General features: G+C 46.3%; 3 protein-coding genes across 17 annotated transcripts; all 3 read right to left on the bottom strand.

Annotated features, from left to right (window-relative positions):
• Nucleotides 1-2,625: 2,625 nt before the first annotated feature.
• On the bottom strand, nucleotides 2,626-6,719 carry LOC125711803 (uncharacterized). Its single transcript, XM_048981111.1, has 2 exons — nucleotides 4,917-6,719; nucleotides 2,626-3,863 (listed from the first exon to the last, which is right to left on the bottom strand). Exons 1-2 carry the CDS (start codon nucleotides 5,743-5,745, stop codon nucleotides 3,421-3,423), a joined length of 1,272 nt encoding a protein of 423 aa, XP_048837068.1. The 5' UTR covers nucleotides 5,746-6,719; the 3' UTR covers nucleotides 2,626-3,420.
• A 232-nt stretch (nucleotides 6,720-6,951) lies between these two features.
• proca1 (protein interacting with cyclin A1) lies at nucleotides 6,952-13,259 on the bottom strand. 4 transcript variants are annotated; one of them, XM_048982478.1, is made up of 6 exons: nucleotides 13,135-13,214; nucleotides 12,486-12,512; nucleotides 10,936-11,339; nucleotides 10,548-10,680; nucleotides 10,116-10,250; nucleotides 6,952-10,013 (listed from the first exon to the last, which is right to left on the bottom strand). In XM_048982478.1, exons 2-6 carry the CDS (start codon nucleotides 12,503-12,505, stop codon nucleotides 8,696-8,698), a joined length of 2,010 nt encoding a protein of 669 aa, XP_048838435.1. In that variant the 5' UTR covers nucleotides 12,506-12,512; nucleotides 13,135-13,214; the 3' UTR covers nucleotides 6,952-8,695. The 4 variants fall into 4 exon arrangements, with proteins under 4 accessions (XP_048838435.1, XP_048838437.1, XP_048838438.1 ...); XM_048982480.1 differs by lacking the exon at nucleotides 12,486-12,512 and having other exon boundaries at nucleotides 13,135-13,259; XM_048982481.1 differs by lacking the exons at nucleotides 12,486-12,512; nucleotides 13,135-13,214 and adding an exon at nucleotides 12,048-12,080.
• A 1,811-nt stretch (nucleotides 13,260-15,070) lies between these two features.
• LOC125711685 (ras-related protein Rab-34-like) lies at nucleotides 15,071-20,913 on the bottom strand. Of its 12 annotated transcripts, none has more exons than XM_048980876.1 (13): nucleotides 19,216-19,307; nucleotides 18,722-18,841; nucleotides 18,359-18,411; nucleotides 18,215-18,277; nucleotides 17,777-17,868; nucleotides 17,601-17,669; nucleotides 17,227-17,328; nucleotides 17,073-17,137; nucleotides 16,649-16,700; nucleotides 16,322-16,403; nucleotides 16,144-16,234; nucleotides 15,926-16,033; nucleotides 15,071-15,697 (listed from the first exon to the last, which is right to left on the bottom strand). In XM_048980876.1, exons 4-13 carry the CDS (start codon nucleotides 18,266-18,268, stop codon nucleotides 15,630-15,632), a joined length of 783 nt encoding a protein of 260 aa, XP_048836833.1. In that variant the 5' UTR covers nucleotides 18,269-18,277; nucleotides 18,359-18,411; nucleotides 18,722-18,841; nucleotides 19,216-19,307; the 3' UTR covers nucleotides 15,071-15,629. The 12 variants fall into 12 exon arrangements, with proteins under 12 accessions (XP_048836833.1, XP_048836836.1, XP_048836829.1 ...); XM_048980879.1 differs by having other exon boundaries at nucleotides 18,722-18,838; nucleotides 19,216-19,294; XM_048980872.1 differs by lacking the exon at nucleotides 18,359-18,411 and having other exon boundaries at nucleotides 18,722-18,905; nucleotides 19,216-19,313.
• Nucleotides 20,914-21,047: the final 134 nt, after the last annotated feature.

Raw genomic sequence — 21,047 nt, 5'->3', positions numbered from 1 at the left:
CTGGCAGAGGGAGATATGTACCAAAGACTAAGGATGGCATGTGGACCGAATAGCCAGATCACTGCCATGAAGCCCCCCTTCACATCTGGGTCATACTCAGTTCTTTTTCAAGGTCTTGTTCCAGGTTCCAATTCTGCAAAGCTTATGCTATGATACCGTCATCATAGACTTTGGGAAACAGGCCTTTAGTTCCAAACGAGCACACACTGGTCTGAATGTGCAGAGGAGAGAGGAAATATTTCACCTCATTGCCCCAGTGGCAAATTGACCTTCACTGCAGATTGCACTCTGCATTTTCAGCGGCTGTGGTGGAGCTCGTCATAAATTTAGGTCATAAAAAACAGATGCAGCACTGGGGTGTCGAGAATCTTCCGGATTCCTGTCTGGCCAGGCTCCGTCCACTCTGTTCTCGGTTGAGCTGAAGGTGCGAGTTCATTTTGTGGACCATCCTTTGAGATGAATGTCAGAGAAGGGGTGGATACTGAAGGCATGCTTACTCACCCAAGCATTTTGCACAGGTTTAGAAATGACAGCTATCTCCAGCTGGAGTCCTGCATGTGTGCTCCGGTCCCTGCTCAGTGTTCCTGGCCATGGCACTGGTGCATGTTTTTCTGCAGCTTCATTGCATGCCAGCCAGTCACAGGCACTAAACACGGCCCACCGCCGGCCTGCTGTCCAGGCTGACCTGGTGCTAAATGTCATTCTATCATTTTAACTCTGCCTACGCTACTTGCCATCACGTGACACTTGACTCGCTTGCTTCTAAAATTGGCTAATTATTTTGTCTGTCTGGCCAGATTTTATAACTTGGATGGTTCGACTCTCCAGTGGGACGGAATATTCCGCATCCCCCACCCCCCCTCACCCCCCGGCGTCGGCGTAACGCTGAATTGGTCACTGTCCAGCTAATGCGGTCATCGCTGGAACAAAACCGAAGATGCGTAAGTGTGGTGATGGCAGTGAGGGCGTTGTGACAACGTGGCCTCCTGTCATGTTCAGAGAGAGCAAGATGGCCAAGCCAGTCTGCCAGCGTCACTTTGTGGGAGATGCGCTTTCTGGCCAAATGTCAGGGGTAAATCTTTTGCCCGCAGTAAAAAAGATAGTAATAAAAATAAACGAAATTGTTGAAGGTTACTATGATAAATATGTCATTCTTGATATGTTTTGCTTACATATTTATTAATGGTATTTTCTTATGAATATTGATTTGATCCGTATTAATGCTAATTATGAACTAGGTCACATTGTGTACGTTTTAAGTGCTGCAGTGTTTCTGCCAGGGAGACATAATTGGGAGATGCTTTGCATACAGGTGAGTGAGAAAAAAGCGTTTAGAAAATGAAAAATGCAAGGTGATGCAGCTATACAAATATGCGATTTTACAAAAATTATTTTCCAAATCAAAATCTTCATAAAGTAACCAATTGTTTTTGTCTACGATGCATTGGGCATTAATTCATACTGGTTTTTCGCATTCATTAGTGGTCATATTAATTGCCGTTACGCCACCTGACTTTTCAAGCTCATTTCAAAATATGAAGTTTAAATATGAAGTTTGGCTCTTCTTTATGATGTAACACCCAGCCCGCTGTTTTCTAAAATTACTAAAAATAACTCGTGCCACCTGACATTTCAGGTCATGTACATTTGCAGACAAATGTTTTTCAATTACTGTAATGGTTTTAAAACCATAGTGTTTGGTAACTTTTCTGTGAGTTTAAAGGTTTCAAATATAGAATTATGCCTAACTAATGTTTTTTTTATTTGCTTAGATACCAGTTTTACTTTTTTCTCTGCTCATTGGATCAGGCGGTTGCGCCACCCAACATTATTGGACTTATGAGACACGAAAATGTTGAATCTGAATGTTATTTAAATGTATTCAAAATATATTTACATTAAATAGGTTTTCATACAATAATGTTACTATGTATTTCTTAAAGGATTTTTTTAAATAATGGAATCGGACATAGAAATATGCACGTCATCATTAACTCACACTGGTTTAAAGAGTTCCAAAGTGATGTTACGTTGCCTCTGGGTTGTGTGCAGCCAGCATGTTATACGCCCAACAAAGCATGAACGCAAATAAAGATAACTTGCTGGCTGCACACAACCCAGAGGCAACGTAACATCACTTATTTGCGTTCATGCTTTGTTGGGCGTATATGTATTTTGTTATGTACATTGTTATGTATTTGAACAGTAAAACATAGTGTGACAGAAGAACCACAGTGCTATATTTCCTCGGGGGAAATTCCTCTTTGTGGCACACCACCTCCCTCCAGTAAATGACTGCTTGTTTGATCCAGATGACTGTGGACGGGCCGGTAATCACAGAGCCAAGCCCAATAATTGCCAGCAAGCTGGACCTGATAATAAGCCGCTGGAAGGCAGAAGAGAAAAGTAAGATTATCGTGGGTAGGCAACCCCTGCACCCCCCCCCCCCACCCCGGGAAAGGGGTTAAGGGTTCACCCTCGCTTTTGGCCGATTAAATACCAGAGCAGCTCTCAACAAAAAAGCCAACATCCCAGTATTTCACTGTAACCCCCCCCCCCCCCCCCCCCCGCCACCCCCCACCCACATCATTTACTTTTAATTAGGCTGAATATTTCACACATGGTATACAGTTTAATTAGTGCACTTGCCTTAAGGTAGAAAAAATACAGGTACTGATTTACCAACAGCTCTTCTTGCTGTCATTCTGTTTTGTCAACGTGGAAAATAATTCCATACTGACATAGATCACAGATATTTCTCAGAAAGCATCTAAAGCCCTGATATCGTGGTGTGATCTGTAAATGTTCTACGTTCATTTACATTTGCAGCATTTAGCAGATGTGGGAAATAGCACATAACAAACAGACAGCTGTCAAACAGGTTAAGGGCAACTAGGCCAAGCCTGCTTCAGTGCAGTATGGAATGTTCTGGAAGTGAATGACAGGTCGATTAGGTGAGTGGGTGCAGGGATGAGTGTAGAAGACATAGCTTGGAGGATATGGGAGGCAGGGGGGTACACAGGGGTGGGATCACAAGGCAAAGGTCCCAGCTGAAATCTGATTGGCCTCCCGGAGCACCACCTCCCCAGTCACTCACTGATTCAAAACACATCCTTGGCTAATGATAAGCTTGGCCCCCCTGTACAAATGATGGCCCCTATTATGCTTCCCCCAATAAAAAATCTTAAATTCAGCCCTGATGACAGGGGTTAAGATCCAGGGTCTCCTGAAAGAAGGTAGCAAAGCCATGACCAGTCAGAGTGGTGGCCGGGGGGGTCGAGGAGGGTGCTGAAAGTGGAACATATCTTGTATGTGCCTGCGGAGGTGATGCTCTTGTCGCGGTAGTAGGTGGTTTCTGCGGCATTGATGGAAGCAGCAAAAGAAAATAGAAATGTTTGGTACTGAGGTAGATCCACAAGACTAGAGAGCGCTGTGAGCAGGCTGGTCCGGAGGAGAGGGGACAGAGGATGAGAGGGCTGTAAGTTTAGCTAGTGGCTCATAGCCACTCAAACTCCTCCCGCCTCCCCACCCAGTAAAGAGAGTAGTGTGGATGACGGAGTAGTTGGTGAAAGTGGCAGCAAGAGCAGCGGAGTTTCTCTGGGGGATCCCAGTTATTGTCAGAGGCCTGGCAGCCCCACCATCCAACGTGAGGGGAGGAGATATCGGGGGATGTCTGAACACTGCGTAGATTTTGAGCATGGTGTCTCCTCCTGTGAAACACACACTGAGCAAGCAATTCAAGAGAGAAAGGGGAAGGGTCGATGCACAGGAGTCTTGGGCAGGGGCTTCTGCAGTGTTGCTGATATGATAAGCTGACAGTAGCATTCTGAAATAGCAAGACAACGGGAGAGGGAGACAAAAACCTAGGGAGACAAGAAAGAAAACAGTGAAAATTCACCTGAGACGAGGTACTAACTGCCAGTCTTGAAATGGTGATGGATAAAATGTCATATTGCAAACTGAAACATTACAGGAATGTTACAGAATAATCCTCTATAATCACCAGATGTTATTTGTAATCTTTAGGTTGCCTCAGTGTGGAACGATGCCTGTCACAAGCAAGCAGAGTCTCACTGGCGTCCTCGCAGTGCCGAGTCGCCGCTACGCCAAAGTACTGAAATTCTCTCCAGTCTCCCAAAAGCGGACGTGGGAGCTTGGTGTTCCACTCTCATCATTAAGAGGAGGCTCAGGCACAAACCCCGAGGCGGAATGGGGCAAATCAGCCTGGTGAGCTGCCCAGGGAACATAAAACCACATTGCACCCTGTGCTCTGAAGCTACGCTCTCATGCGGAGAGTTCTGCAGCTCGGAGCCAAACCCAGCAGCGTCAGTAACCACAAGGTGTGTATTTTGGCATCCATTCCACATTTCCAGTGAATATCCACTAATGCGTGAACCACCCCTTAATAAAACTAATAAACAAGATATTAGCAAGCACTTTTCCTGGTCAGGTGCTCAGGGTGCCCTGGAGCCTGTCCCAGCTGGTAGAGAGCACTGGGATGGAGTACACCCTTGGTGGGATACCAGTCCCAATGACAAGGCACTTGCTCTCACAGTCATATTCTATGGGCAAGTTAAAAGTATCAGTTACCTTAACCGTCTTGGATGTCTTCGGATGGCAGGAGATCATGCAGTGTGAGCCCCCTCCCACCTCATAATTAGTATTTATTGCTTATGTTGCTTATTACCAGTAATAAGGGTAGAATTGTAGTAACATCTGTATTTCATTGACATTAGTTTAGCTGATATCTTCCCCAAAGTGATGGGTCACTCAGACCCTTGGGCAGCAGGGTCATGGCACCTGCTCAAGGGTCCAAACTGAAAGCACTATACTAACCTTCTGATCACAGACACGGCCTCCTAACCCACCAAGCCGCACACCGGCACACATTTTTGTGTTGGATTTAAGCTCCTTACCTTGGTTTGGGTGGAGGTTGGTGCTCTTTAAAGCCACCGGGCGTACTGGAAGGGATTCCCTCGATGTCCCACAATCACACTGCTTTACTGGAAGGGATTCCCTCGATGTCCCACAATCGCACTGCTTTACTGGAAGGGATTCCCTCGATGTCCCACAATCGCGCTGCTTTACTGGAAGGGATTCCCTCGATGTCCCACAATCACGCTGCTTTACTGGAAGGGATTCCCTCAATGTTCCACAATCACGCTGCTTTACTGGAAGGGATTCCCTCGATGTCCCACAATCACGCTGCTTTACTGGAAGGGATTCCCTCGATGTCCCACAATCACACTGCTTTACTGGAAGGGATTCCCTCGATGTCCCACAATCACACTGCTTTACTGGAAGGGATTCCCTCGATGTCCCACAATCACACTGCTTTACTGGAAGGGATTCCCTCGATGTCCCACAATCACACTGCTTTACTGGAAGGGATTCCCTCGATGTCCCACAATCACACTGCTTTACTGGAAGGGATTCCCTCGATGTCCCACAATCACACTGCTTTACTGGAAGGGATTCCCTCGATGTCCCACAATCACACTGCTTTACTGGAAGGGATTCCCTCGATGTCCCACAATCACACTGCTTTACTGGAAGGGATTCCCTCGATGTCCCACAATCACACTGCTTTACTGGAAGGGATTCCCTCGATGTCCCACAATCACACTGCTTTACTGGAAGGGATTCCCTCGATGTCCCCCACCCACTACGATACATCTTCGAGGCTCTGTCATTATTATTATCATTATTGCCTTCATTGCTAACAAGCAGTTTACAGGTTACCATTGTTTAGGAGTCCACCCATCCATCGTCTTTAACCGCTTATTCTGGTTATGGTCACATGGGGGTCTGGAGCCTATCACGGAGGCTACAGGCGCAAGGTGGGGAACAACTCAGGACCAGGCGCCAACCCATCACAGGGCACAGTCACACACCATTCACTCACACAGGTACAGTTGATATTAATGCCATATTGTGAACTACAACACTGCAGAAATTATGTTTAAAATCATTTTTATTAACAATTGTGTATTGTGTGATTGTCTATGCATTATATTACGCAACGTATAGTACTTGATAATGTTCCTGCAGTTGCTTCTCTGTCGTTGACTTTTTCTTATCAGGATTTGATACGTTGCGCATGTTCAGCACTTCTGTCGTCACCTACTGGTAGCGATTTTAATAAACCCACTTTTTCAGTTTAAAAGAAAGATATCATTAACATAATTAAGTGATATTTATATCTAATGGCAAGAAGAGGTTTCAGACTTATGAACTGATAGATTTTGTGAATTTCAACAGTTAGAAATTTTAATGTATATCCTACGTACTGCACCAAACACTTGCACTGCTTATACTGTATATCGGAAGGGGTTCAACTCATTTAAAATTTTTCAAGATGCATATGTAGTGAATACATATGCGATATTCGTTTATGAAGACTCAACTGAAAGATACTTAGATATAAATTTAAACCTAGTAATATGAGCCAATATGAGACAACTTACAGAAAAACCGTGGTCACCCAGGTTTGTCACCCAAGACAGGGTCCTGTTAATTACCTCTTCCCTCTCCAAAGATTAGCATGCTTGTCCAAAATGGTGCCGCGCTAAATGTTTTGTTTTTGATTCAGTGGTAGTGAAAGTTCCGCTAATCTCTTTGCATTATATGCCACTGCAACCCCCCCTGCTGGTAAAAACGCTTATTACTGTCTAACAAAATTGGGGGGAAAATGACCGGACGTGACATTTCTAAGGATGGGCTCTTGTCACTGAATGTCATGCATTCCCTTTTCATTGGAGGTACCCCCCCCGTCCCCCCCTTCATCAAAGAGGCTTACACAACGGAGGAAACGTGATGCCGCTTAACTGCTGTGAACTTCAGTAAGACTGCGGCTGAAACTCCCCCCCTTACCCCCCCCCCCCACCACTCGGGAGAAGCTTACCCCTATTTCAGCTCACACCCCCCACCCAACTTTATGTTCACAGCCTTTCACTGAGTCCGAGAGGCAGTGTTACTGTTTAATATATATATATTTTTGGTATCCAAGCAGAGAAACTGTGCTCACCATGGCAACATTAGCAGACCTCCTCCTGCCGTGTGTCACGGGACCGACTAGGGGGCAGACAGTGGGAAATGAGGTTACCTTGTCTCGCTTACTCTGTGATTTTTGCACTTATTGTTCAATGATCCATTCTCTGTGCCTTTACCTAATATATAATTTTATGTCCTGTGCCTGAGCTGCAGTTCCGTTATCAGACACTAGGTGTACTGTCTGTACGTGATCATAAGGAGCGATCGTCTCGTGTTTATATGGACCCCTGATATCAGCTGCAAGTCTGCAGGTGCGTGTGTGCGCTCTGTGACTCCCTGAGCAAGTCTGTGCCGAGCTCAGAGGGTGGGGGGCAGTGACTCACTGGCCTGCACTGTGACCGACTTCTCTCTGCTTGTGGGTTCCGTTCCCCCTGCAACTCTGTGCAGTGAGGTGAACTGAGGTCTCTGAGTGGGTTTGAAGCATGTCTTGTGTTTGACGGGGGGTGTCAGCATCTGGGACAGTGGGAACAACTGGATCCATTGTCGGGTATCTGTGTTTCCTGTCCTCCCCCCTGCCAGCCCACCGCAGCAGGGCAGTATAACGACCCGGTTAGTCTCACAGTCAAACTGCCTTGTGAAAGTGCCTGTTGTTGAAAGTCTAGCCTGGCCATTGTTCTCAGGGCAATTCTGAAGATTTCAAGCAGGGTTAGCAGGCCTGAGCCGAGCCTGACGGCAGCCTGGGAGACTCTAGAGGGGGAGAGCATGTGAGGGCAGCTTCCTGCCACGTCACGCAGACGGCGAAGCTCACCCAACATCCCTTCCTGGGCTCAGCTTCATGTCTTTCTTCTGCTATTTGCTACGTGATCTTTTATTTCAGTTACCACACAGTGGAGCTGTTTGGGAGGCAGACGCATCGCGCCTGAAAATGTCAGCTAAGCAAATACTTGTGGCTTAAATGCCAGAAACCAGCCGCCTGCCAGCGAGATCGTTTGGTGCGGCGTGCGTGGAGGATCTGCGACTGATCCCACGCCACACGTCAGGCCCCTGCTCACAGCAGGGAGTGTGCCGATTATCCCCCTGTGAGGAAAGTGACTCAGTGACACACAAAGCCCCCAGCCCCCCAGGAGAGACCCCAAGGCCCAAAGGAATGCGAAACAGAGCCTGACTCTGTGTGCGCAGCCATGAGAAGTGGCTCCTTATTCCTTCATCCTCGTGCCCCGTGCGACGGATTGCTGCCCTGTGGATGGATGGACTCCTAAACAATGGTAACCTGTAAGACCCACACGGCCCTTTAAAAATCAGCATTTTATTGATCTGGGGGTTACGCAAGGTTACAGAAGGAAGCCCTGAGTGTCATTTTTTGCAAATATTCAAGCTCACAGCTTTGTATATGTTACCAGGCAGTATTACTAAAAAGCTGCTTTTGTCAGTATTATGCTTTCACAGAATCATTCATGCATAATACAGTGGTAATTATGTCGAATCTACATGGTGTCTTTCCCAATAAAATTAGGAGTTCAGCTCCTCCTTCAGCGATATTAATCCTGTCCCCTTCTAAGCTTCGGACTGCCTGAATGGAGACACTAGCTTGCAATGAGAGGGGTGGTCAGACTTCCCTACCTCTCTTGCCCACATCTTTGCTCTAATTCCCACCTGCAGGAGGCTGCAGTGGAAGATCTCTCCCCGGGGTGGGGGGGATGTTTCAGGCCGCATTGCCCAAACTCCCCAGCATCCTGTGCACCCAGGTGAGCCAAGACTGCTGCAGCTGAGGCTGGGGGGTCGCTTGCAGTTTGCCCATGACCGGAGGTACAGAGGGATACATGGGAACGATTCTTCTCTTTGGTTTTTGTTCTCGACTGGCTTTGCGCTTTTGTTTTTCGGTTCTGAGAGGCCGGGTGGAGATTGGGCCTGTAGAAGTGCGCAGGGCTGCCCTCTCGCCGTGGACCTCTGAGTTTCGCGGCTCAAGCCGTCCGCGGGTTTCGGTGCTGACGGTGTGTAGAGCTGTGCTAACAGCGCGGCCCTTTGCTTTGCGGTCTGGGGCAGTTCGCAGTGCAGCTGTAAGCGGGATGCTAAAAACAGGTCTTTCCACAGAAAGAGAAAAAGTCATGTCTTCCCTTTTCTTTTTTGGTCCCACATTATGCCTTGGCTTGTGTCTTGGGGTCTTCTGGGGCTGGCTGGTGTGTGTGTGGCTTTCCGGGACCGGCTGCTCAGCGGGGGGGCTGCTGCAGGGGGGGGTTCTGCCCCCCGCGTCTGTCTCTGCTTCAGCACCGAGGGAACTTCTTGGAGCAGAGGTGGGAGTTCTCTTCGCCTTCTTCCCCCTCCCTCGTCTTCCCTCTGGCTTTTCTCCTTTGTACAGGAACACGCTGGACACTTCAGCGCTGCCAGACTGGTGTCCCGACTCTGGGGGTTCAGCTCTGGCTGCTGTAGGAGGAGCCGCTGGGCTGACAGACCGGTCAGCTGGCCGCCATTGCGGTTCATCTTTAATGAGTTTGTGGGAAAGGACTCCCACGTGCGGCATGCTCTCTGTCAAAACGTTGACATTTCTCTCCAGTGTGTGATCCTTGTTTAATAGACCATCGTTGACGGTCTCCTCTGTTCTCCGGCCCGAGGGCATCACAGCAGTGGCCTCTTCTGGTCTGGAGAGGGCGCTCACCCTCTGCTTCCTCCTCTGTCCCTTGTCCTTCTTTTTCTTCATCTTTCTGTCCATCTTCTTCTTCTTCTTCCTGTCGCCTCTGTGTGCTTCCTTCCTCACGGCCTCGGTGGTGGAGCTATGCGAGGTGGAGACCGTGGCCAGCACTTTGATGAAGTCCTCCGCAACCGTCGCCACATTCCCGATGGATGGTTCCTTGCCAGCGGCTCGGGAGCTGGACGTTAATGGCTGGGTGGCACTCTCTGGCGTGTCTGGGACCTTCCGTACCCATGGGGCTAGGGTGAGTGTGTCGATGACGTCGATACCTCCAAAATCGTAAGGTATGGATTTCCTCAACACGGCAATAGGGACCTTATCATACCTTTTGCACCTATTTGAGAGAAAGAGAGAGAGCAGCGAGTGACCGTCCTCGCTCCCACGCTTCTAGCGGTCACACCTTGGTCCGTGTAGATGGGTCATGTCGGATACTCACAGGCCGTACCAGTGGCGCTCCACGCATTGGTCCTCAAGCGCGAACTCAAAGCACGGCACCTCGATGACGTTGAAAAAGGCCTGACCCACCACTCTGGAGGACGTGTCATTTACCTTTCTCAAACACTCCTTCAGCCTGGAGGAACAGGGCAGGATTGTCAGCACGTTTCAGAGATTAATCAGTTCGCTGCCAGTAACCCAGGGAAGCAAAATCAAAGTTGTGGTTTCTGCTCCATTTTTAATCATATTCTGTGTTCTTTAGTATTATAAGATACCGATGATTAATACGCATTTTTTGGAGCGATTGAGGGGGAGGGGCATGCATAAGCAGAGCAATTTGAAGCTGTGATACACCTCCATCCACCGAATACATACGGAGCCCTATATTGTGAGGCTTATTCCCATGAGCGACCGGCGCACTTTGACCACTCACGCGTTATCGCACTCGCAGTGGCTGATTGAGTGCCATTTAAAGTTGGTATAGCCGAAGTTTGTAGAGAAGGCCTGCACCACGTATGGGCAGTGGTCGTGGACCCGGCAGCAGCTGTCAGTGGCCGCGAATTCACCTGAGAGGGGCGCGCACATCAGCGGAATAAGTCAGCGCTTTAACGCACGCTATAAATCAACGCTACACGGAGAAAACAGCATATAATATTCTAGAACATGTGAGAATTTCAAATAAATTATTCAGGGAATAAACATTATTCTGTTGCTTGATTAAACATGGATGAGGTAATACTTATCATAATAGTTTCAAACTACAAAATGTTCTTTATTAAAGCCACTAAGTTTTGAAGCGCATGCTTCCGAAACTACATTACCAAGTTGGTCATAGTTATCGGCGATGTTTCCGGCTCCACACCACAGCGTCCCGGGGTAAGTGAAGCCGCGTTTGATTCTGCGATGTGCCCGACCCGTCTCCACGCCGACATCGCTTTTATCCTGTTCACCTGGTCCTGCTGAGAGTGAGCCGGTGCCCCTTCTCAAGAAAGCCTGGCAGTGTGACTTCGCCTCGGCCACGTTAAGTAAACTTTTATGTGAATCTATAAGTTTGTGCCTGTGATCTTTCAGCCCCAATCTGCACACGTGCATGAAGGACTTCACCTCCATCTGGCTGCGTGTTACGGAGCAGTCAACAAGGTCCCCGGCGAGATCTCGAAGCGTGCGGACCTCCTCGGCGCCATCCGACACTTGGTGGAGGTAGTTTCCCGCAAGCCTGGTACTCCTGCCGCAGAAGGTGCCGTTTAGCATATAAAATACTTCGCTGTTCTCTGTCTCTGCATCCAGCAAATCATTTAGAAACTGGCCCTTTACGAAGTTTCTGTCCAGATAGGACAAAAAAACAAAGATCATCGACCACATTTTCTGCGCTTTCAGCACCATTGGCCCGTAGACAGCAGCCCCTCTCCCACGCTGTCCTCAGCCTTATAAAGACACGTTTTTGGTGGTACGATTATTAATACGTAGAGTGACAACAATGGGAGGGGTCCGGTTTTATTAACCCCTTCTTAGCTGGAACGGTGACTTGCGCGCTACTTTCAAACGTATCTTTATGAATTTTTTACAATGATGTTGAATTTACGACGCGCAAGGAGTGATCAATCAAATAACATCGGAACCGAATGTGGTCACTAAAACACGTCCAAGTTCAGGGTACACATAAATTAAGTACATCTACAAATTAATTTATTAAACATAAAATATATATATAACATTAAACACATATTTGTTAAATACATTTGTTATTGTATGTTCGAATAGTTGGAAACATCAGGAGCGTGCTATAACATCACGAATTCCAAAGTTATTTTTAATGAAATGGTTAAATTAAACTGACATTCCGTAGTGACACAGTTAATGCCGGTTAACTGCACTGGCCTGCAGTGACCGCAAGTTACCTCTCCACCCCCCTCCCACACCACTGCCGTCCCACCTCGAGATTTAGTTTGGTGACGCCACAAGGAGGAGGTTCCTTTCGGCCTTTCCATGGTAACAAGGGATGGGGTGATCTTTTCAATTCACGAGATTGGGCATCTCCGAGATTCCCCAAAGGGCATGGGTAATGACCTACTTAAAATGTGGGAACAAAAGTCTTTTTTTTTCAATGAGAACAAAGGTTCACCGGAAATCTCACTCTTACAGTGAAATTGCAATGATGCGCAACACAGTTGTTTAATAATAGCGGCGCACCTGTCAAAATGTAGGTTACTTGTTTTAGTTCTGCTTATGATAAGGTGTGAAGGCTGCTGTGGGTATCTGCTCCCTATCTATGGCCTCATTGCGGATTGGCGCTGCTGCCCGAGGCGGGGGTGTTCGGGTCAGAATCTAAAACCCCACATGTCAGTTCGCTACATCAGATGTAGCTACTTACGGATATGAAAGGGGGTGCATTCCGATTCTCCAGTAAGTTAAATACATACGATCAAAAATACAATCATCGTCAAAGCACAAAAGAAGAGAGAGCCAGATTATTACAGTTGTACCTTGTAAAAAAATCTACAAAAATGGGACTGGGTAGTAAAGTCAGTACTAAGCATTTTTCTGATAGTCAACGACAGGGATAGCCCTTTGCAGTGGTTCCCCAGTAATACTCCACAACTGATTCATGTGAAACCGTGACTAGTTCACAATGATAGTGAATCACGTGCTAAGGAATTGGAAAATCCAAACGAGCAAGACTATCATTCTGAAATGACTAATTTTTGCATCTCTCTCTTCCTCTCAGAAGAAATCCAATTTATGTCGGTGGGTGTTATCACTTTGTTACGTTAACACGGGCCTTGCAGGAAATCGGGTTGTTCTTGTTTGGTAGAATTTGACCGGATTGTCCGCGCGTAAACATAAAAAAACTACTAAGTGGGGAAATGAGCTCGGAAAGAGATGTTCGGAATGCTGTAAATTTCGTACGGAGTGCTGTAGCGAAAAAAACGCTTCGATAACTATAATGCAGTTTTAAAAAGGTCTGTCCCTATATGAATTATAATTGCTTGATTCAAAGTAAAACAATTGTGACTACTCACTGCAGACTGACGATACGTACGATACTATATTCTCAATATGCCTGATATATTGTATAGTGTAGTTGTAGTGATCTATGTCCGTCACGCATCAGAGACAAAACATTTCTTGTTTCATGAAAGGTAATACGCCCGTCTTATCGGGTTTTTACTGTAAGCGAACGATTTTAGTTTTTAAACATAATCACACGTATAGCCAGTGTAGTTTAAATTTATTTTCAAAAGTGTATGTTTAAAAAAGTGAACTGATTCAGTTTATGGCACATTTTAAAAATGCCGTCAAAGTGATCTGTCGCTGAGTGATCTGGTTCTATTTTGACGCACAAACAAGTTTGTATCTGTATTAATGCTTATAGCCTATACTGCACGAAGCAGCATTTATCATGGAAATACAGAACATAGTTGTGACGTAACACTTTCAATGAGCGACGTAACTTGACGAGAGTTAATGAATCATTAGCGTGGTTATTGGACATGTTACTTCATAGCTTAGTGTCGTCCACTTAATGTCGTAAGAACAAATAGTTGACATGAACATCAAGGTCACGTTCCTCATTAATCTCTTCACACAAACTGAGATCTTTTGTTTTCCTTGACAAATCCGGTTAACGGGGCCCAAATGTTTTTAAATATCTGTATTTTCAGACACAGCAACGTCTGAGTGAGTCGCAGGTCAAACAGTGTCGTACACAATATAGATATTTCGACCCATCATAGCCTACTTAGCAACTGCTATGCAGAATTTAATAGCTGTTCGTGATAATACTCCCGGACATTTTAAGTTATTTTGAGGAATATACGATATCCTCACGAATAAGTAAATGTTTAGTGTTCTTGTTTAAGGTATCAAGGGATTATGGGCAATTTAAATATATAAAGGAATGATTGCTATTTACCCCAATCAGTTTGGCTACCTCTGACTAATACTTTATAATAAGGATAATCCATAATCCATTCAGATAGAGTCTAGGTTGCATTTTTCACACTTGATTTCTTTTCCATCCAAAAATTCCTACAGGTTTTATAATACCAGGTTGTAGGGCTGGGAGGTGAATCCCATAGTAATTATTCTGTGCTGTCATTCTTAAGGTTTAAACCATGCGGTTCCGAATTTTGTACTCTTCCTTTGGATTGACCTACCGATTCGCGGCGCTCGTAATTCCGTCCACGGGGAGTGTTCGATTTCTCGCGTCAGTGCGAAGTGTTTTGTTTGCATGATGCCGCCTGTGTTTGGAGGCTACAGTTACTGCCGTAATGAAATTATTAACGTGACTAGATTAAACAGCCGTGAGCCTGTTCAATCAATACAGCTGCAGTCTTTGGAAACCTGAAGAGCTAAAAGATTTCTGTAACGCTGATTTCTGTTTCAGGGGGGCCCATTACTCAGACATGATTAAGCATACGGAACCGGAGGAAGAATGTACTGAATTTTCAGTTAGTCTCAGAAAAAATCCTAAAAATAATTTGCCATTTTAACATATTTTATATTACAAAATATTTACTATTAATAGCAACACTAATCTTGCTTTAGTAATTCTAGAACATTGTGAAGAGGCACACTACTTAAGAAAACCGACACTCTCCCGTGCACTCTGATAATTAGTAGGAAGAACTAATCCTTACGGCTTTGAGTGACGAGTCTTGAAGTATCGTATTCTTCCATACGAGGGCGCTAAACTTTCATTTTAGGAGTTGTGCGTGCAATCTTTGAGGTGGCTTTAAGTAAACGCAGGCTCCGTACTCCACCCCCCACCCCCCCAAAAAAACTGCTGACTTTTAAATGTTAATAAAAAAAATAACCTGTGTTAAGCTAAGTTATTCTGCGTTCAACAAAACAAAAGTTGTTTAATAACAGCAAAGAATATTCTATTCTGTGTCTAAAAATGTGCATGAAGTAGAAAAATTACGTTTGCATGGTAAAATAATTTTATTGGACTCATTGGACTGTAAAAAGGTTTTATTTAAAAAAATCCTTAACACATTTTCAGGTATTTAAACACTAAAATATAACACTCCAGGAAATGAGGGTGCATTTTCCACCTGGGCCTCCTGGTTAACTTACACATAAATATTATCCCATCACACACACACCGACGTCTTCACCACCATCATCACCATCCTCATCGTAGATAAATGTCCAAAACCTTAAGTTTGCCATAGAAGGCAGAGACATAACCCTAAGACACAAGGGATCGCTCAGCATGTACCATATTGCATAGTGAAACCAGCACACAGCAAACTACAGGAAGCCTTGCATGGTAAGGAGCAGGTAACGTGACGTCCAGAAGAAAGCAGCCAAACCCCTCAGGAAAAGGCCCGTCACCCACTTCCAGCACCAGCAGAGAGAGAATCCGGCCCATGCAGAGTCCTCCATTCTGGGGTGGCGTCCTGCGCAGTGCCTGGCGAGAGAAGACCCTGCTCTCCATGGCTGTAAGTCTTGTCACGCTGGTGGCTGATATTCCTGTAGTGCAAAGTGCGATGCACCGGCCTCTCTCCCTTTATTTACAGCAGCTGGACTGGCTCTTCTTTGGTGTTGCATAAAGGTTACCAGAATTGCTGTTTATCCCTGTAAGAAAACCAGCATCATGATGATCTCTGCACATACTCCACCTGCGGGGCATATTTACTGTGTTTTATCTAACAATGAGATTCCACATACATAAATACGCAGGAATTACATGACATGATCAAAGGATTACTCAACCACTGATTCCCAGCTTAAATTATTGTACCGGAAGACTGGTCTTGTGGGCCGACCTTAACCAGGTTAATTTGTGTCGGGCAGTTTACTCACGGACGATGTCGCCCACACGCCTTGATCCACTTTTCTCCAGCTCCGCCAGGACGTTGGCCTCGAAGGTCAGCGACGCCACGCGGAAGAACAGCTCCCGAACATTCTCGCCTGCGGGGCAGGTAGGCATGCAGCCGCGTCACAAAGCGCCGACAAACTGTTACGTGCGTCCGAGCAAACCGCATGAGCGCTTCATGGCATTCGGGGGACCAGTGACCCACCCGACAGGGCAGATACAGCCCAGTACTCCGCCTTCATCTCCTCTGCCATCTTAATGGCGTCCTCCTCAATCTGAGAGTATTGGGCAGGAGACTGAGGGGAAAGACAGGACTCAGTTAGCCCAGGTCAATCTAAGCTGAATATGCAGGTGAGCATTTGGGGGGGGGGGGCAGCACGCACACTCAGGTCTTTCTTGGTGCCAACCAGGAATAGCAGGACGTGGGTGGGGTCATTCTCCTTCAGTGCATCTTCCAGCCACTGCCTGAGGGCAGGAAGAGGAAGAGCTGCAGGTGAAACCCTGCGGATGTGGTTCCTAACTGCAATGTGTGCAGTGTTTCCTGGTCCTTAAACCGCTAATGAAAGTAGCCGGATGTGGAAGGCTGGGCTGGTCAAATTAAGCAACTGAATACTCAGGGGCTTTGGGCACCTCAGACATTTGCTGACGTCACGGCCAGCAAGGACCAGAGCTGAACCATTAGTCTAGGGTACTGAAGTTCACTCCCATACCTTGTGTGGTCCAGAGAGGCCACATCAGTCACGTCAAACACAACGATGATAGCTGTGGAGGACCGGGGAGCAGAAGCCAAATTAATGAAAGCAGGTGACACATCTGTCCCGACATACCCACAATGCACCAGTTCCACCTCCCAGCGAATTGGTCTACAGCAGGGGTGGCCAATCTTATCTGCGAAGGGCCAGTGCGTATGCGGGTTTTCGCTGCAACTCCCTAATTAGGTCACTAATTAGAGGACTGATTGGCTGAAGAGTCCTCACACCTGGGTGTGAACAGCTGACCTAAAGGTTACCCCAAAAACCTGCATACACACCGGCCCTTTGCGGATAAGATTGGCCACCCCTGGTCTAAAGGGTCAACGGAAAGAGACCGAAAGAAGATCCATCAGAAGGTGAAAGGGGGAGGTGTTTGCCGTACCCTGTGCTCCCCTGTAGTACGTGGAGGCGATGCACTTGAACCGCTCCTGGCCTGCAGTGTCCCATCTGAGCAGAGAAAGAGCACTTAAAATGAGGGAAATGTGAAACAGAACAGGCCGAAGTCACTGCTCTTGAACTCAACCTGACCCACTTACAGCTGCAAACTGAACGGGACCCCCAGCACTTCAAACCTCTCCATCTCGAAGTCCACACCAATGGTTGCTTTGTAGTTCTTATCAAAGGTGTCCTTGCAGAACCTTTGGGGGGGGGAGGGATCATTTGAAATGCTTGAAAGCCCATGGCTAGAAAAAAAAACTGATTGTATCTGAAGTGTCTGTCAGCCCACGCCTAACTCAAGAGGGAACATTCCTGCTCCATGCAGAAATTCACTTATTAACTTTGGCTTCATCTGTCTAAGCTAAATATTTTCCCCGTTCGGCCCAAATGCCACCCTTTGAGCAGGCTTTTGTAACCCCGCCCCCTTCCTGACCTCCAAACCAATCATAAACCGTCTTTGTGTTTCACTTACCTATTAATCAGGCAGGTTTTCCCCACAGCCAGGTCACCTACCACGATGACCTTGGAAATCTTGAACCTGCTGGGAGAATGACAGATAACAAGGGGATCCCAGGAAATCCAAGGTTCTGGCGAAACCGCCCCATGCCAAACGGGGCAGCCCCGGTGGCCCCGGAGCCTGGGCCTCACCCCACTGTGCCCGTCCTGTGCTCCTGGCAGGCCGTCTTCACCTTGGAGTGGAATCCATCCTTGGTGTTCAGAGCTGCATCCTTACTGAAAGGCTGGCAGGGCACAAGAGGCCTGTCAGAACTCTCCCAGCTCCTGAAAACCTACCAGATTTGTCCTGTGGGGAGTTACGTATGAGGGGGACTGTGCTTTGTAGCTGTACACCCTCCCCCCCATAATCTGTGGAGGGGGTCGGAATGGGTAAATGTGTGCCAGGAGGCCTGTGGAGGAGGCGCTCAGCCCCCAACAAAAACCTCAGTATAGGAGGAGGAAACGACTCAGCAAGTCTGGACTGGAAGCACTAGGCAACGCATTCCAAACACCACACATCACATGGGATGGAGGAGGCCGAGCCAAACAAGGAAGCGACAGGGCTTTGCTCACTGGCCCACGAAGGGGTACCTGGGGCATCTGGGCGATGACACGGTCCCTTCTCACGGGGGGCAGCACACTCATGGTGGGACTCTGGAAGAGGGACACAGGAGGGGCGTTAGCCCTTAAGGGGACTCACAGTCTGTGCCACAGTTATTCCTGTATAAATCTTACATTCCAGTTGGTTCATATCTCCTTGGTTGTTCAAATCCTTCTGAATTTCACTACTGTAAGGGTTAAAGGTACAAATTGGACTGGGGGGTGACAAGCGAGCAGGTCTCAAAGAGCGTTCACTACCTGGTTCTGTACAGTATTCTGTTAGACTCCCTGAGAGCCTGGATGCTACAGTAACTTAGAGCGGCTAACCGTTAGCTAGCCAGTAAGTGAATCACTACTTAAAATGGTAAATATGTGCTTTCAATGTCGTTAGATGGTTACACCGCAGTAAAAAATAATCTTATTAGTCGGTTCTTAAAACCTGTGTTTCTAAATTAAGTCACGTGTTTTAAAGTGCAAAAGTATCGACAAGAAACTCACAATTTAATCCTGGTTATAGCTGTATAACGTAATTCCGCTGGCAAATAAAAACTAGCCTGCGATTGCATGCAGATTCTGGTTCAGCCTGCAGTGGATATTTTTGTTCCAGGGACGATTCTTCTAGACGATGTTAAAGTAATCCGTTTTAATCCGATTTCGAAAGAGGGCCTTTAACAAAGAAACACTGATTCGGACACACAGTGTTAATTGTCAGAAACTGCAAAAACTAAAAACGAAAAGTCTGCATTAAAGTAGTACACCATTTAAAATCGTCAAATGTTACAAAGTTGGTAGAGAAAGACGTTTTAACTTCCATTTCTTTCACTCCCTCTCTAACTACCTTATGCATTCAAGTAAACTAAACAGAACCGTTCACCCTCAACTCCCTTTAACTGGATGATTAAAACGAGATTTTACAACTGAAAGCAATATAAGGATATAGCCACATCAATACAATCTGGTTCTCTTAAAGCGATCCGCTTTGGACTAAATACCTGCTATGTCAAGTACTGTAACGGGCATCAAGAGGCACAAACGTAAGGCTCGTTAATGTATTTTCGTTTGAACTCCGAAACGATGCATGCAAAAGCTAGGTTAAGAAACCCCATTGCGAACGTACCTTATATACCTTCAAGCTTGCAAAAAAAAGTAAGTAATTTAATCCATTCAATAAACACACGAGTTACCTTTGAACAGTAAATGATATACGTGCCAGGTAAGAAGAAACCTTCCCAGATTCAGATGCACGGAAATGATGAATATTTCAGCCAGACGGCTTTGATTAAGGGCAGCGGTGGGACAGCCCCCTGGCTTTCAGCAGACCTCCTTATGTTGGATATCTCGGGAAGGGGGTCTCTCTGGGGTTATTTAACCTTAAACCCAGAACTATGGAAAGTGGCACGAGAAAAATCCGTAATCATTATTTTAAAGTGAATTGCATCATTTTCAAGCAAGGGGAGATCCCTGCATGTGGTACGTAATACACGTGTTAAATGCTTTGTCTCTTCGCTTTATACTCTCACATAGTACTGTCCAGTGTTAATATTCTGCATGTGTCCCGTCCTGTTAAAATATTACGGCTTTTGTAGTTTTGGAAACCCCGATGCGAGGACGAACTGTGCAGCCTGCATTTACGCTCCAGTGGAAAAATTAGCGAAGAAAAATCCCAGCACTACATCTCCCATAACCCTGGCCCATTACCCCAGCGCCAGGCGCTTCCACTTCCCAAGATGGCCACGAGTCCAAGGCCAATTTGCTGAAAACGACTAAATGCAATACAATCCGACAGTGGTTATGTGTGTTTATCACAAGGTGTCCGTAAATGTCGGTCTTTAAAATGCAGCAGGACGTCCCACAGGCACGACCTTTAAACCATGTCTTACCTGGTAACGTTACTACAATAGCAGACATCGGTAACCATAGTTATGGGGATTTTGGCTAAGGCTGATTTCCTTATATGCTTGGCTAATTTTTCTAACTGCAGATTTAAGCGGATATAATTCTTGTAATCATGGTCAGCAGATTACTGCAGACACACCCACGCCGTTAATACCAGGGCTCACTGATGCATGGTTCATGTCTGTATACTTAGTCATCATTACCGGTACACTGGAGCATGTCAGCAGTAACAAACAATAAGGCTCAGCGTCAGATACAGACATACTTATTGAACATCTGTACAGTTCACAGAAAGGCTAGATGTTGGCATCCTTTTGTCGTGGGCTATTATGGAAGAATCTTCATATGACAAATATAGGCTGCAATGTAATCTAAATAATCTAGATTTTTATATTGAACAATACTCATAGTCCTTTGCAAAGCCTATAGGGGGCAGACTGCATAGTCAGATATCCGACATCTGGACCGAGAAGTTGTACCTTTACCTTCAATACTACGGCCGATTCGCACATTTTACCGCTTTCTAATTAGCCGGAATGAGTCTGATTAACTTAAGACCAATGAGGCCATTCTTAGTTCAGTAAAGTCGTTCTCATCGCCCCATGTGTCGTGTTTTCCCATAGTATAAGATTCGTTTTTATTTATATAATTCTTGCATTCATATAGCACTTTTGTTACCCAAAGTTAGAAAGGCTGCACTTATTCTTGTTGGACGGAACATTCGCCCAAAGAGTTGCACGCTGTGGCGAAAGGCGGTCACATGTTTTTGTTGCGGGATAAATCTGCGGCTGGAAGGGATGAATGCGCTCTTAGGAATGTTCAGTTCTTCCACGAGGTCAGCCAAACCCCCGAAGTTTCCCGGAGTGTCGCTCTGACCGCCCGTTTCAGCTGCACCGCCTTCAAAATCTCCAAATTCCGGCTGAACTTA

The sequence above is a fragment of the Brienomyrus brachyistius genome, chromosome 17, assembly GCF_023856365.1.
Source record: "Brienomyrus brachyistius isolate T26 chromosome 17, BBRACH_0.4, whole genome shotgun sequence".
Lineage (NCBI taxonomy): Eukaryota > Metazoa > Chordata > Actinopteri > Osteoglossiformes > Mormyridae > Brienomyrus > Brienomyrus brachyistius.
This window is presented reverse-complemented; position numbering and strand designations above follow the sequence as displayed.

What these genes read in the sequence shown, in the direction of transcription:
- proca1 (XM_048982477.1), bottom strand. Translation starts at nt 11,497, where the DNA reads ATGGTGCTGAAAGCGCAGAAAATGTGGTCGATGATCTTTGTTTTTTTG. An exon ending in CACTGCGAGTGCGATAACGC is followed by an intron (nt 10,251 to 10,547) that starts GTGAGTGGTCAA and finishes CTGTTCCTCCAG; the next exon opens with GCTGAAGGAGTGTTTGAGAA. An exon ending in GAGCGCCACTGGTACGGCCT is followed by an intron (nt 10,014 to 10,115) that starts GTGAGTATCCGA and finishes TCTCTCAAATAG; the next exon opens with GTGCAAAAGGTATGATAAGG.
- LOC125711685 (XM_048980877.1), bottom strand. Translation starts at nt 18,268, where the DNA reads ATGAGTGTGCTGCCCCCCGTGAGAAGGGACCGTGTCATCGCCCAGATG. An exon ending in GTACTACAGGGGAGCACAGG is followed by an intron (nt 16,701 to 17,072) that starts GTACGGCAAACA and finishes GGTCCTCCACAG; the next exon opens with CTATCATCGTTGTGTTTGAC. An exon ending in GCGTGTGGGCGACATCGTCC is followed by an intron (nt 15,698 to 15,925) that starts GTGAGTAAACTG and finishes GTTTTCTTACAG; the next exon opens with GGATAAACAGCAATTCTGGT.
- LOC125711803 (XM_048981111.1), bottom strand. Translation starts at nt 5,745, where the DNA reads ATGGTAACCTGTAAACTGCTTGTTAGCAATGAAGGCAATAATGATAAT. An exon ending in CAACCTCCACCCAAACCAAG is followed by an intron (nt 3,864 to 4,916) that starts GTAAGGAGCTTA and finishes TTGTCTCCCTAG; the next exon opens with GTTTTTGTCTCCCTCTCCCG.